This window comes from Aythya ferina (assembly GCF_964211825.1).
Source record: "Aythya ferina genome assembly, chromosome: 1".
Lineage (NCBI taxonomy): Eukaryota > Metazoa > Chordata > Aves > Anseriformes > Anatidae > Aythya > Aythya ferina.
The window spans coordinates 197,608,643-197,625,318 of NC_140296.1; the positions used below are offsets into that span (position 1 = coordinate 197,608,643).

The 16,676-nt window shown below is 37.4% G+C and overlaps 1 protein-coding gene across 23 annotated transcripts in view; it reads right to left on the reverse strand.

The window, feature by feature from the left end:
* Positions 1 to 16,676, reverse strand: part of PCLO (piccolo presynaptic cytomatrix protein) — a 371,480-nt gene that overhangs the window by 337,849 nt on the left and 16,955 nt on the right. For all 23 annotated transcript variants that reach the window (XR_014697644.1, XR_014697645.1, XR_014697646.1 and 20 more), the window contains exon 3: positions 12,982 to 14,388. Coding sequence is in view for 17 of the 23 variants with exons in the window: in XM_084534908.1 (XP_084391034.1) it covers positions 12,982 to 14,388 (1,407 nt within the window). In the remaining 6 variants the exon portion in view is untranslated. The remainder of the gene's footprint in view (positions 1 to 12,981; positions 14,389 to 16,676) is intronic.

The window sequence follows — 16,676 nt, forward strand, 5'->3', positions numbered from 1 at the left end:
TAAAACAGTGTCATTTTACTGCCAATCCTTTTCCATTTTATTGAAGGAGTTGTGTAAATAAGATTCTGACACATGAAGAGAGGAATCCATGCAGAGGAAACATTGCCGTTGCAAGGACACCTTGATCTCTCCTGTTTTTCCATCATGGGCATATAGAGTTCAGTACTCTAAGGAATGAAATGCTTTTCAATGCATTTTTTCAATGATTTTTTACAGACAATAAAGCCACTTTTTACAGAAAGTATATGAGCAATATGAAACTAATTAAAAGAGATGTTAATACCCTGCAACACACATAGAATTAATCCAAATCATAAGGACAGAACTAATCAATTGCAATAAAGCAAATTGAGAGAAAAAACTATCCAAGTACTGCAATCACTACCATAACTTCAGGAGTTCAGAAAGAAAATGAGCATAAATTTTGCTAGATATGCTATGAAAATTGTAACTTGCATGCTGAATAAGACCCAAACATTTCATCTTGACTCCTGTTATAATTGTAATAGATCGATAATTATTTGCTACTGATTATGAATAATGTGCTGAAAAAGCGATATTATATTTGCTCTAAATAGAATTTCACTCTCGTGACAATGTATCAGTTCTGATGTCATATCTGTGGATTTAAAAAGTACATGGCTATTTATTTTTGAATAGCAAGTTTAGATCAAAAACAGACTATGTGGGAAAATGATTAATTACATATAAAGGAGTCATCCAAACAAAACATTATTTAAGAGCAAGGACATCTTCATAAATCCTATTAGAACATGGACATTAACTGTTTAAGGGACTGGAGCATCTCTCAGACATAGAGAGATGAAGAGAGATGAAGAGAAGCTGAGAGCTGGAACTGGTGGGGAGAGAAAAAAAAGAAAAAAATAATGCCTGGAGAAAAAAAGGCTCAGGGGCATCTTCTCAATATGAATAAATACCCGACAGGAGAGTGGTTTAAAAAAAGATGGAACCAGACTCTTCTCAGTGGCATCCAACAAATGGATAAGAGGCCATTGGAACAAATTAAAATAACAGAAATTCCACATAAACATAAGAAAATACTTTGACAATGGAGGTGGTCAGGCACTGACATACATTACCCAGAAATGTCTTTCTGTCTTTGAAAGCATTCAAAACCTGACCGGGTATGGCCCTGAGCAACTGACCCTGCTTTGGGAATGGAGTTGGACGAAACCATCTCCAGTAGTACATTTCAAAATCAAAAATTCTGGGACTCACAGGTGGAGGAAACTTCACTCTGCCCAATGCAAATACTAAAGACAGCTACGGCATCAATTCATCTGTATTTCATACCAGAAAACAAAACAAGACAAAACGAAACAAAAAAAACAACTCTCATACCCCCAAGGAAATGATCAGGGGAAGCACATGCTTCAGACCAACACCCAGAACACACCAATTATTTACCATACATATATGTTTTAAAGTTGAACTGCTCTTGATTCCAATTACCAATAGAATATAAAAGGAAAGGGAGGATGCAGCAGTGAGCATGAATCTCACTCCTTTTATGACTGTAACTAATTATAACACAAGTATTCAAACAAAAGTTTCCTTAGTTTCACTGTGCCCTACTCCTTGTGAAAAGCATTGACCAGATTTGTCATTTGAAAGATGACAGAGCACGAACATGATCCTTATAGGTTTGGAGAAAAAAACAGCACAACTTAAATATTTAAAAGGATGCCAAATCAAATGAGAGATTGCTTTGATCAAGAGATCCCTCTTCTGATTGGTGATACAGAAAAAAAAAAAAGTCAGCACTCTTTGTTTTTAGAGGTCTGGGATAACAGTGTAATTGAGTTCCAGCTATACTGGTCACATGACTTTAAAAATTCACAACACAGCACAATACAAGTGTTCCTGGCTCCAGCATGATTCAGAACACAACAGAAGTGCGTTGTAGGTCAGCACAAAAGTGTATGTACAGAAGCTTGCAAAACAGGTGCAGTGCTTCTGTTTTATTTTTTAATGCTTACAAAGCCTACCCTTCCACAGGCTTACACGTCACAGTGTGATATCAATCATCTTAAACAGATTCAAAATGGAATCCTTAAAACAACAGCCTGAGTTTTGTTTTCACCAGAATTCTTGTCTTTCTGCAGTTAAAATGAACTATTACAAAAATACAGCTACTTCTGGAGATTGTGCTGCAACCTTAATCCAATATACAGTTCTGACTGTAAACTGAAAATAAAAAATAAAATAAAAATAAAAGAGGAAAACAACTCTGTTCCAAGATGCTAAAAACATTAGCCAGAAGGTAAAGCATGTTGAAATGTTACTGTTTGAGCCAATTTTCAGTGTAAAAATAAAATTATGATAAAACAATATTTAGTGCACATTTCAATAAAAGAACTGAAGTATAAAATGTTTTAAATATCCCTTTTTTTCCCTACCATAATTCAAATACCAGAGAAGTTCTAATATTTAGAGTTTCAGCTTAAGTGCCAACTCTGAAATGCCAATAAGCAGACCAGAAACTGCACAGATTGAAATTTACATCAGACTTTTATATTCTTGCCAGATTTTATCTCTGTGGTCACGTTTCTCACAGGATACCAGCTCTTATCAAAATCCAAGGTGTACCTGTGTATCTGCATGATTGTGGTTGCATCACAACAGCCACATGTCATGCAATTTAATGCTTAACATGTAGTTATGGAAGGAGCAAGGAGAGAGCATCTGAAGTTGGGTATGTGCTCAGGTTATTTTTTACATAATATGTCAGATTTTGATGTTGCAGTGACAATTATGGTTGAATTTTCAAGGAAAATGATCATTTATAAACAAATTTAAGGGATTTGTTTGTATATAATAGTTTTACCAGACAGTAGAAGACTTAGTATCATGCTCTAAATTAATGAAGAGAGTTACTAACTAGCATCTTGAAATCAGTATTTACAAATTTATCAGCATACAAAAAGATACATATTTATATATATATCTTTTTTCTTCTTCACATGTAAGGAAAGATGCAGATCTTAATATTGCAAAAGTGATGCTTCAAAAAAAAAAAGTCAGAGGTTTGTATTGACAGCTACCATGAAATTAATATGAGGATCAGAGTTGTGTCATTATCTTTAATGTATTTCTATATTTGCAAATGTGTGCAATTATAAGTCAATGGAGTGGCAAGTCAAATAAATTATCACAACAATACATTGTTTCTAGTGTATTGGGTTGATGTGGCAAGGCTTTGGTAGCAGGGAGGCTGCAGGTGTGGCCTCTGTGAGCAGAGCCCAGCAGCTGTGCCATGTCAGATGAGAACGAGCTTCAGAGGGCTATACCTGCTGCTGGCCAGAGCCGAGCCAGTGAGCAGCACTGGTTGTATCTCTGTGGTAACACACTCAAGAAAGGCTAAAAATATGCTGTGGAGAGGCCCATGGTGAAGTAGGTTGATCCCCCTGCAGCCCATGAGTACCATGTCAGAACAGCTACCTGTTCTGCAGCCCATGGAAGGCCCCACTTGAGAACAGGTAGATATGGTGGGAGCTGCCATATGTGGGGGACCCATGTTGGAGCAGTTTGCTTCCAAGTGATGGACCCCGTGGTATGGACCCTTATTGGAGAAGTTCTTGACAAACTGCTGCGTGTGGGAAGCCCACACAGGATCAGTTCAGGAAGGACGGCGTCCTCTCCAGAGGAGGAACCCCACATTGGAGCATGGGAAGAGAGAGACCATGAAGGAGGAGCAGAGACGAAGTGTTATGGACTGACCACAGCCCCCATTCCCCTGTGCAACTTGTGGGGAGGAGGCTAAAGAAGAGGGGTGGAGGAGAAGGTGGTTTTCATTTGCTTTTAATTCTCACAGCTCTCTATTGTTATCAGTTAGCAATAAATTAAATCAATCTTCCCCAAGGAAAGTTTGTTTTGCCTGTGACTGTAACTGGTGAGCAACCTCTGTTTCCTTATTTCAACCCATGATTTTTTTTCCATTGTGTTTTCTTCCCTGTTCTGCTGAGGATGAGGAGTGAGAGTAGCATGGTGGGCACCTGGCAGCCAGCCAAGGTCAACCCTCCACATCTAGATAGGTCAGGAGAAGTTCAGAAATCTTAATAAATAATAAATATAAGGATTGTAAATAAATTTGTAGTTTAGGTCTAATTATTCAGGTGACTGCTAGGACAGAATCTCCTCAAAAGGCAGATAAATTCATTTGAAATTTAAGGATAAGGTTCCTTATGCTCAATTTCTAATCTCTGTACATGACAACTGGACCATTTCCAATGTGAAGGCTGCCTACTAAGGAAGAAATAAAAAAACACATAAAGATTACTAACCTAGAAATACTAAAAACAGAAGACCACCATATGCTCTTTCAAGTCTTGTCCTTAGAAGCCTAGGTTACCTCACTGTGAGTAATTTCATTAACCTCCAAAACAGAAATGGAAAACTACCATACCTCATCGCTCTTCTCAGTGAGTGTGCTGGTCTGATACAGCCTAATAGCTGTGAAGGTTTTTGTTGTTGTTGTTGTTTGTCTTGTTTTTCCTAGTAACTGATTTTTATTTTTTTTTCCCAACTCAACAGCATTTTGTACAAAATTCAGTCAGAGTAGTTTAGAGGCAGCTAATCCCCCTCTTCAACATCAGTTCATGACCTCCTGTTTCACATGCTGCAAGACTGCATCTCAAACAGCTTACCAGCATGAATCTAATCTCTTTTCCACAAGTATATCATGGCTTAGGCTTCCCAGCAGCCTCCATCCTTACCCTTAGTACTGCTGGAAAAATCAATTAAATTCATAAATAATACTAAATCTAAAGCCATGTTTGTTCTTTTTCTGGTTTACTGAACCACATGCATTTCAGAAGCACTCTAACACACACAAATATTACTGGCCAACCATTATTTTAAATAACCCTTACATTCTTTACAGAACTCAGGGTGAAGTTCTATTTTATAGCACACAAAACAAAAATCAGAGAAGTGTCACATCTTTCTCTCTTCTCTTTCTTCATATCTGAAGGTTTAATCGATCATTTCTTCTGCTGGTCACATTTTATGCAAGCATTTAAAATTAACTGCAGATGTGCAATTACAGTAATTTGAAAACCACCATACAACAGTGGTATACAAGTGATTTTTAGACCTGCTCTGTGCAAAATACTGACCTTTCTTTAAAAATGTACAATCATAGTGCAGTGAACATTAGTCCTTTGGTCAGCACAAGTATAACGTGGAATTTTGAATATATGCAGTAACTGGTAAATATTAACTGCAGTAACAACATGAATGGTTTCAGTTTGCAAGAAATAAGATCACCACCAAGTACATGCAAATGTTTAAATTTACAATATACTGTCTTCTAAGAATTTTATTACTCAAATACTTATCTGTTCTATTACTTTGAGTATTCATTAATAAATAGTGAAAAATACTGTTTTCTGATACATAAAACCCTCACAGATATTTTAAAAATATTATCATGGCATTTGTTCTTAGAAAAAGCACCAACACTTCATTTTCCTGGAGAAGAAAAAAAAAATCTTTACAAGCTTCCCCCAACTCCCACCCAGCAAATCTATAAAACCAAAATCATGCAAGGGTTCTGATAAATAAGTTAAATGTGTTACATTTCAATGATGAGAGATTTTTTGACAGTGCCTGTACATATCATCAATGTGATCAGGTAGTAATTACTGTCTTAATGAGGTATCTCAGCTTGACACTGGAAAAGAAAAAAAAAAAAAAAAAAAAAAGAAGCACTTAATATCCATTAGATTCTGTCCATTTGTTTAATAAAATCTGGAAGTGGGTCACAATGTTTTCAAGTCCTTGGTCTCATCTTGAAATTAGCTGAAGCTCACAACAATGTTTACATTTTCTAAAAAAAGTAGTTGTTTTCCAGTAAAACAAACAAAAATTGTTATTCTACAATGTAAAACAGAAAAATAAAGTATCTTTATCACACACACACACAAAAAAATCATTAAAATATTATTATAAAGTTGCCTAGAAAATGTTAAACTTCGATGCAAATACCAGCTTAGCTTTCAGAGGACTTCTTCCTCATTTAATAACAGTGCACTGACTAAACTTCCAATGAAACAACAGAGATGAAAATCACCTGGCTGAATTCCAGGTCAGTAATTTTCCCTGATTATCTACTTTAGATTTCAGACTCCAGCTTGACCCTCACTAATACGCTAGTCTACGAACTGTCTGATTTCCTAATGACACAGGGAAAAAATAAAACACACATACAAGAATCAATGCTGAAAGCTCTATGCTAATCGTTTGCCTAAGCATTTTTTTGTTCTGGAGGTGCAAAAACATCTAGAGATGGAATACATTTATATCAGCAAAGAAGTCATTGCATATGAATTCCAACTGGATAAGGAAAATAGGCAGATAGACAGGATGTGTTAATGTGTCAGCTGCAGTGTTTCAGTAGACACCCCTTTGGATTTCATGCCATCAAGGGCCATTACCAACATTAATAAAAGCCATCTGGCCTTGCATAGTTTTATGTCTATATTCCATTGTTTGTTTCAACAGCATTTAACCATCCCTGGAGTTCTTGGTTCTGAGAGGCAATTTGGAAACTTTTCGAGGACTGAATAAAGAAAACAAACAGCAGGCAATTAATCATGGTAACAGAGCTTCCAAAGGTCACACTATTACTTCGAGTAATGATACCAATCTTTATTGCTCCTCAAGTTTACTTCCAGGGAAAAAAAATCCCCAATTTTATGATTGTAACTACTGGAACAAAAAATTAACAAGAGCGCAGTCTTGTAGCTAATGCCTTGACTGCATGACTGGAGATTTAAGAAGCCTTGATTTCAAATTCTGTCCAAAGATGATCATGTTCAGAAGTAACCAACAAAACCTGAATGCCAAATAAATGAAACTACATTAGAGCATAACTTGCTTTGGACCGAATAGCCCTATTGAAATGTGCTCCATTCAGGGAAACTTGTGAGAAAGGATGTTCTTATTTCCATCCACAGTGACAGGGAATTCAAATAAAACCATCACAGGTTATCTATTAATTTTTAGTTCATTTGGATACAGGGGCATATTCTTAGCTTCATATTCCCTGTTGCACCTTAGAGCACACAAACTGATGAGGTCTTATAGGGGACCAGGCGACATGAAACTTGGCTGTAGCATCCCAGTTAACAGCCCTGAGCTGCAGATGGGCGTCCTGTAGTCACATGTCTATTTACTGATCTGCATCTTGTGTATAATACTCTCAGAGGAAGAACAAATTAAATAAACCACTATCATATTGTACCTGACCATAGGCAGGCATAATTATTATCATTATTAGACAAAGTAGCCATGATTAATGTTTTGTGCCAAATAGTACTGCTTCTGGGTGAACTATACTCATAGACATGCCAACAACAGCTCCCAAAAGAGGTTCCATCTAATGTCTGAATTCCAAGGGAATTTAAACAGAAGACAGACACTTCTTAAAAGGAACAGCTCAAGCCATGTGCAAAAGCCAGAAGTTTAGGCCTCTGGAGAACTGTCTGGTTGAAGTAGGGTTTTTTGGAACACAACTTTAGCTTAGGCATTGGAGAAGGGTGGATGCCCAAAACAGACTTACTTGAAATATCCTGGACAACTCAAGTTTGCCTCTGCAAATAATGGATGCCAGAAGGCTAACTCTGTTGCTGAAATAAGGCTGAAAATCCTTAGCTTCAAAGGTAAACTCCAGCACTAAACCCTTTTTAAAAAACATTTATCCATACTCAGTTTTGACTGAATCATCCCTCAAAGGGGAATTCCATATTAGTCCTTCCATTTTGCATATACAATATATATATTTTGCAGGAAAGTGGGAAAAGGTGACATTGTTCTGTTATAAAAATATTTCTATTTTAATGTCATTTCTATTATGCATATTGAATTAAACAGAAGAAGCGGGTAATCTCAATTGGAGTTAAATTAATTTCATTCTGACAGTCAAGAAATATACTGGGGGCTTTAACATCTAACATGCACTCTATTTTCAATGCCAGATGTTATCTTTCAGAATAGTAATTAGTAGTAGTTTTAACATTTTCTCAATTATAAAGACTTAAAATTTAATGGATAAAATTTCCAACTTCAGTGAATACATTGTGTTAGCCTATTAATTTCTGTATTATTTGGCTACTGTTAAACAATAATAGAATTCACTTTCTTACAATCAAAATTTTAAAAGAAGCTTTAAATATAAAGGAAGAGGGAAGAGGCGGAGCAGATAAATTATGCAGCTGAAAAGAATGGTTGTTTTTTCTCTTTGTATCTTAAGTGCAAATTCTTCTACACTGTTTCCCAGACACCATCTGTTTCAAAACCAACTTCACTAAATACAACAGAGGAGATAGGAACTTCTAATAGGAGTGAAACCTGCCAACTTGCAGAATGGTCTGAGCTTTCTCAAATAGGCAAAACAAAATAGTACAGAGTTGTTAATAAATTAGAGAGGCAATGGGTGTCACCTCAGATGATGCAGTACACCATTTCAGGGATTTTCATTACAATCATGGATGGCTTGTTACTTTACATCGTTCCTGCTCACTTGCTTTAAGAAGCCTAAGCCATGTTGTTCATTTAATCACAGGGTTTATTTATAGGTAGGGCCACAACTGCTGAGGTTCTTTCTCCATTTGAGGATAGACTTCATCGAAAGTTTCAAAAAAAGAGAAACTGCCAGAATGATTTATATCAAGGACCCAGCCATGCCAGTACCCTTTCTGCATTTTTTTTTTTCTAAGCAGGACATACAAGAACCCAAGATGCGTTCAGGTTCACACCTCCGTAGAGGCTTATATCAGTTCCAAAATGCTATCTCTTTACTATTAACTCTAGAAATGCTATTGAGTTTAATGATAACACTGCTCTTAATTAGAAAATGAGTTTATCTTTTTGCTTTTCCCACTCTCTACAGTATTTGTGGAGCTGAAAAAAATATTTACTTAGTTTGGTCTAATAAGGACCTGTGGGAAAATATGTTATCAAAAAAGGTATCCAAATTATTTTACTGGGTAATAGATATTTTTATATAAAAATTATCGATGTAAGAATATGGATTGGAGAGGGATCATCAAGGTCATTGTTTACAGACCACTGCTTATAGCTTCCTGCTATCATATCCACTCATGTCAAACAATTTCATACAAATGATATTCACTGTAATAAACATATTAAGAAGCACCATTCTGTATGTAAAATTGTTCATACTATCTATTCCGATTACATCTACCCTATTATATCTTTTTCAAACACAAAATCATTCATAAGTTTGGGTCATGATGTCTTTTCTGCCCTTCCCAAGTCCACCTTGTCCTTCTCCTCCATTCAAAATAATTCTCTCCTTTCTATAGGCCCAATAAATTATTTCAAACATAGAACGTTTTTTTTTTTATTATTTCCAAGTACCTTTCCAGATAATTTTATAGTAATCAATAGACTAAAAAGTGCTTCCACTGTTCCCTTGGTAATTCTATTAGATTAGTTCCATTAGGACACTCACATATACAGGCTACATTTTGAGTTCTTTCTATTTGTAATGTAAGATGTTTAAGATGTTATTTTTACTTGTTACCCACACCGATTCTAAAATTTAGATTTCTCAGTTTTTCCACAATCCAGTTTTCAAATCTTTTATCATTATTATTTTAATAGCATATTAAATCATCACAGCTTCTATATTCCTGACCCTGCTGCTTCAACATATTTAATTACATATAGGCAACCATCTCCACTCCTGTTCAATATTCTGAACAGCTTCACTGAGTTTTAAATGCACAAAATGGTCGTTGCCACACTTCATTTCTCGCTTCTGCAGTCGTGATCTTGTGCTTTGTTACTAAAAATAGAGCTGCTTCCAACTACCTGAGCTGGAAAGCTAATTACAGAGCTGGTAAACAGTGCTCCTCCCTATTGAGCAAATGGCAGAATAAGGAGTCTGTTAGTGCACTAAGGCGCAACATGGTCCTGTGGGTCTGAAATCTATCAAGTGCCATTTATTTAATCATTTGTAGTTGTTTGCCTCATGGATAAATTACCATTTAAGTAAATAACTGTTTGACTGTTGGAGCAACAAATCAGGGAGAAAAAGAACAACCAGCCCATTTTAGGTAAAAATATTCTAGCCTAATTCTCAGCTCACACAAACCAGTGTAATTTTGGTGAAGTAAATAGCATATTGTTGATTTAGATAGGCCAGAGCCTAGTTCTCTTATTTCCTGCGGAAGAGAGGCTGTCAGGGGACCAACCATCTGCAATGGCATAAAATATACATTTGAAAAGTTAGCTGTGTCACATACAGTCAAGAGCAAATAACTGTCATTGTAAAAAAAAGCACCTCCTCCCCTTTAAAGTATTTGCAGCCATGTCTGCAGTACAGAAGCACGCTGCCTGGAGGATCCTCCCTGCTAAAAAGTTTCTCAGGCAGAAGTGCCCACAGAGTTTAGATGCTCCTCTCTATTTGTCAATGAAACATAGGTTTCCCTGCTGGGTCAGTCTGATTATTACTGTACAGCTCAATACAAGCTTTCTTAGCAAGAATGTTTGGGCCATCACGCACTCAGTAAAACTCACCTCATTTTCAGCTGTTACTGAGGCAACAATATATTGATAATACATAAGCAGCTGTTAGAATCACTGTGATACAGCTGCAACCCAAAAGCAAAACTATAAAATAACGGTTACATTTGTTTGCTCAAAACGCTTTATGGGGCCAAGAGGAATTAAGCCTTAGGGCTCTCTCTCTATATATATTATTATTTTTCATCAAATGCAGAAGATAGGAATAAAGGAATTAAGCATAAAACCCCAAGACCAACCAATTCTAAAAAGCATTTCTATTTCTCCTTCCTAACCCTTCAAAAATAAAGAGACAAATAAATAAAACCTCCAAGACTGTATTCAACATGTTAGAAAGGAGTTTGCTGGAGGAAAAAAAGTGTGCTAGTGAGCATAGACTATCATGTTTCCGTTGTATAACAGCTATATAGTATATGAAATGGTTATAGGGACAGAACTGATATCTGAGGTTAAATACATTATTTGCACAGCTCATTTGGGAGAGGACAGGATGAGCTCGTTCTTCTGTCTTCCATCTTCATGCAAATGAAAGTCAGGCTGTCCTCAACCATGCAAGCTACCATCCATTCTCAAGAAAAATAGGTTTTTGCCAATCTTTAGCAAAAATGATCAGAAATAGAAGATGGAAAATTGGACAGAGATGAAAATGTGTAGTAGAGGAAAGAAGAAAATGCAGCAAGGAAACAAAAAAGAGGCAAAGAAAGGTATGAGGAAGTCAGACTAAAGGAAATCAGTAGTATTTCAGGTTCTGTATATTCACAAGGGTTGAAATGGAAAGAATCATCTGATAATAACAGTGATGGGAGGGAAACAGAACAGCAGCCTTCTCATCTCAAGTAGAAATACAGAGGAGAAATCTGCCCACCACAATGCAGTCCTACACCACCAAGCCTAAATCAAGTCTAAAGAAGTGAAGTCATGCATCAGGACTTGCATAGATGTCATTTTTGCATAGCATTTCACCAGAACTGACACATCTTGTTTCTGGAATATTCTGTGCATGCATAATAAAGTACCTCTGGAGAAATTCATATGCATTTTTTGCATTTAAAACCTAAGAGAGAGTGAATGTACGTGTGTGCGTACACATAGGGCAGAGGTTTGGGCAGTGAACAAGAAATTGCTGTGCATTTGATAGATTCCAGTGCACAAGCACCAAGACAAAGAAAGCCAGGCTTTCAAGCACCAGTATATCCTCTTGCATTTTCAGACCTTTCTTTCTGACCTAAATGACTATAAAGACAGTAATGAACATATTTGTAAGGGAGATAAAATGTGCTGATTATAGTAGGAAATGCCTTTCCACTGATAGTATATTCAGTAAAATATTCAGCAGAAAAAAAGTGCACAACATAGCAAGCTGCAGGAAAAATATTGATTATTTATCTCAACATTTGTTCTCACCTTAGGGCAGAGATGTAATAACCTTTAACCCAGGCAGATATTTCTGATTTATTCATTCAGATTTCAATGACAACACCAAGAGTCACTTTTCCTACGTATTACATAGACCAACTTACACATCTAAATTACTCACAAGTATTTTTAGGTGGTCTAGTTGAGTTGAACTTCACCAATTTGAGACAGCAAGTAAGGCGTGCCTCCACCTTTCTGTTAAGGTATAATAAAGTTTCCAATCTCCTTTCCATTTATAAAAAAAAAAAAAAAAAATACGAGAAAGAAAGGAAGGAGGGTAAAAACATGGAATTTGAGAAAACATTTGAAAATAAGTTGTTTAATTCTATTAAATAGATGTTGGTCTTGCTTGGTCCCTATTGAGATCACAGAAAAGGCATTTTCAAATTCACACACCCCAAAGAAAGAAGCAACTTCCATATATCACCACACAGGTATCACTCAAACTTCAACCTTGCTAATGAATACAGCAGCATGTACAAAGACTCCAGATCCAGAATGAGATTAATGGAATAAATTTAGGGATATATGACACATCTGGGGAAGAAGAGTAACTAGGCATTAATACATTCCTTCATTCAGTAATTGCCTGAATCAGGGGCACTGATCAATGGAGGAAGCATACATGTCAATATATGATACTGAAGCATATGGAAAATAACTATCACATGGTAGACTGGAAAGTACAGTAGTTTGCTATATTATAGTAGCACTAATTTAAGAAGATTTCACAATAAACTACCTGCTTATGTCTTAAAAACCTAGCTACCAGCCATATCAGACGTCTTTAATCTGCAAAAATTAATCGGAAGTACTTTCTAACTGCTGACCAAGTTTCATACGACACAGAAATTTAAGTTTAAAAGCCAGCAGACTAAACATTCAAGTTTTCCCACAACAAATCAACAGCTAAAATCAGCTACAAGGTCTCCACAGCACAGGGAGCCTGTTGGTAGGAATGCAAGATAAATACAGACTCTGTTGCCTTACCTCAGCTATGTGTGGCATTGGATTAAATCCACAGAGATTGCACACAACTTTCTTGCACTCTGTACACGTATTGAAGTTGGGGGGATCCTTAGAACCAATATTTAGTCCAGTTTTACAAAGGGGACAAGACACTTTAGGCTGGCTGGCCTTTTCCGGTTCCGACAGCCCAGCAGGTTTCTTAGCTTCAGCAGCTTGAGGCTTGCTATCTTTAGCCAAACTAGGTTTCTTTTCTAAATCAGATCCCTTAGTTGTTAAAACACTATCCACTTTTGTTGGCTCCATTTTTTCACTCGTAAGAGGCTTGGCTTCTTTCTTCGCAGGAACAGTTTTTGGAGAAGGTTGAGTCTGAGCGGTATCTTTGGGGGGTGCCTGGGAGGCTGAAGGCTGTGCTGGAGGCTGGGGCTGCTTTGCAGCAGGACCAGCTGGAGCAGGGCCTGATGTCTGAGAGCCCGGCTGACCTGCTGTGGAAATTAAATTGGAGGCCTGGCTGAAGATTGAAGCTCCAAATCCAAAAAGTCTGCCAGTAACTGTTTCCTGTGGTGTCGTAGGCTGAGGCTTAGGGGTATCAGTGATGCCTCCCAAGTTAAGGCTGAAACGCCTTGACTGCTCAGGAGTTTTCTGAGGCTGCTGGGGTTGAGGTGCTGGCTGTGCCGGCACAGGCTTGGGGCCTGCCCCTGGTTGCGGGCCCTTGGGAGCTGGTTTGGTGTCAGGCTTTGTGGATGGTTTTGTTTGTAACTTCTTAGGATCATCTTTCACTTGCACTGGCTCAACAGGCTTCTGGGTTTTAGCCTCTGATCTAGCCCCAGGCTGAGCTAAAAGTTTGGGATCTGACTTCTGCCGAGACACTTGTGGAAGGGGTTTGGAATCTGTTTTGTCCCCAGCTGGATGTGTGTCCTGTGATGGTTTGGCAAGCTCTGGCTTTGGGGTATCTGTCACTTTCTGTTGAGTTGGTGGAGGCTTGGGACCTGCCAAATCCTGTTTCAGCCCTGGTGCTGCAGAGGTAGGCACAGTATCTGCTGTAGGCTTCTGTATACTGGGTTGTTTTTGCTTATCTTCAGCCTGTGCTGGCTTGGCCTGATCAGACTTTGGAGTAGGATCTATTTGCAGGGAGGTGTCAGCAGGCTCAGCACGGGATGTTTTTGCTTTTACAGGGGGAGACCCTGGCATGGATGGTTGCTTTTTCTGTGGCAGGGGCTTCTTAGGTTCTGCTAGTTGTGCAGGGTCAGGTTTTGGGGAAGCATCTTTCTTTTGACTTGGCTGTGGCTGAGGAGGTGTTTTAGCTGCTGAAGGTGGAGTAGGTGTCTTCTGTTTGGGGGGAGGCAGCTGTGGCCCAGGACCATGACCTGGTGCTAAGTCACCACCTAACGCTCTTTGCATCTGGCAGTTTAAACAGAGCCATTCTTTAATCTGCAGGGGAAAAAAATTTAAAAAGGTATTATAATTAGGATAATGTTAATAAAAGCAACATTATAACTAATTATTATAGTGCATGGCTTCTTATGGTATTTCAGGCTTCTCTGTGAAAAGGGAGAAATATTACCACTAATACTCTTTTGCAGTTAAAATGTCCAACTGTTTTGTAGGGTTTTTTGTTTTTCTCTATGTCCCTGTGATTTGAGCAATCACTGAATCCATGCTTTTAATGACTTCACATTCAGTTTACACACAGCTGAATATCAGGGGATAATAATCCAGCAGAATGAAAAAATACTCTGGAATTTCATGGGGCCCAGCAGTGAGTCATTTAGAGCAATGATTTGCCAGAACAGAAGAAAGAAAAGACATAAATACTGCTAAAATAGTTTGACAAATCAAGTCTGCTGACAGAAAACAATCATCGTAATTAGAACAAAGAAAATGCATAATTATATTTAAGTGTACAACTGTTCTTCATATAGCTTATGTTTCTGGTAGTTTATTACAGGGCACGTGTGTTGATATTATACATGTATCCAATGAATTAGGCACAGAGGTGCATTAATGGACACCATGTATTACACAGACCTGCATCTTACCACCAATTTCAGAGGGCAAGTCTTCATTTAGAATCAGTGAGGAGCTTTGCCTAAGCATTGATGGTACTTTAAGAACCATAATTAGGTTTCCCAAAATTCATTTGTTGTCAGAAGAAGCTCTCAGGGCAATTACTGTGGGTCAGTGTATTATAGATCCCTCTTTTCAACACAGTCAGGATTAATGTAAATAACACATTTATTATTTTCTCTTGCTATTTACTACCTCCCAACTTTAAAAGCTTTGCTATTCTCCTTCCCCCAATGTATTATATCAGAGGGAAACCATATTTTCTACTTAGGAAAAAAAAATAAAAAAAAATGTTCTAATCAGCCATCCCTTCCTTTGTTTTTGAAGAGCCTCACAATCTGAGAAATTATCAAACAGGTTAAAGCAATGCATGGCCAGGAAGCATCACATGCTATTTTCCACATTTTCCATTGCTAAAGGAAAATTTATATGCAGAAAAAATGCCTTTCAATATGGCATGGAGTCCCACGGGCCTGCACCTGTAAGTACATACCTAAACTGTTTGTCTGTAGCTCTACTTCTGTTCTTTAGTCTGCATGTGAAATGCAGGGTACCAGCTATGGCATTTGAATGCACCACTGGAACTGAGGGAAGCTGCAATTAAGAGGACACAGAATATAAGATTCAGGTCTTTTCCTCTAGGGAGATTTCTGGATCCTTTTCCCTAGTCAGGTGTGAAATCTCTACCATACCACGGGATGAATCTGGAGATGATATATATAAATAAAGATTTTGTCTATGTAATATCAGAGTTCATTGGAAGAAAAAATCTCCGATGTCATTGAATGAGGCAGTGAATCCATAATTTTGCTGTACCTCACCAGACTGGTATTTTTCAGCAGCAAAAAATTAACAGAACTGTTGGACACAGTTCCCTAAAACAGTTATTCTGATTATTCTGATAAACATGGCATATACACAGTCTATGAATATAAGCTCACTATTACTAACAGATTAACAAAGAGATGCACAATTTTGGCCCCAGCTGTAAGTTTACAGTAATCAAGTTACTATTCATAATAATACTGCTTTTATCTTCCATTTTCAGTGCTGTTTTTTTTTGTTTGTTTGTTTTTTGTTTTTTTTTTTTGATTGTTTAAACATTGCTCTCATCTACTTGCAACCCAGATAGCAAATGGCTGTTAAAAATGAAACCAACTGAAACAAAATTGGAACAGTTGTTTAAACTCTGCTCTGAATTACTGAAGAAATTAAGCTCACAACTGCGCAGAGGACCTGAGCAAAGATGACATTATGACATTTAGCCCAACTACCGTGTTTTTTGATGGTCAGTTCCCATACATGTTCCCTGTCCAAGAGATGATTTCAGATGTACTAAGTACATCTTAATTATGAGGCCTGATTTTAGATATTAGTAATCTAACTTAATTATATAGATCTTGATGATCTGATTGTTTCTGGATGAATTCTTAAGGGTTTTCTTAAAGGTGGAGGTTTAATCAAAGAAAAGATTTAAGCCACATACTCTGAACAACTGTCTTGGCTGTCACAGTGGTCTGGCTTTGGCAAGGTGACTCAGATTTCTTACACAGCGGAAATCTCCTCCATAGAGCAGAAAGATCTGTGGGGAACTTTTTAACGGGCCTAAGTGAGGAATGCCTTTTCCCACTAACCACAGAACTTTTACAGAC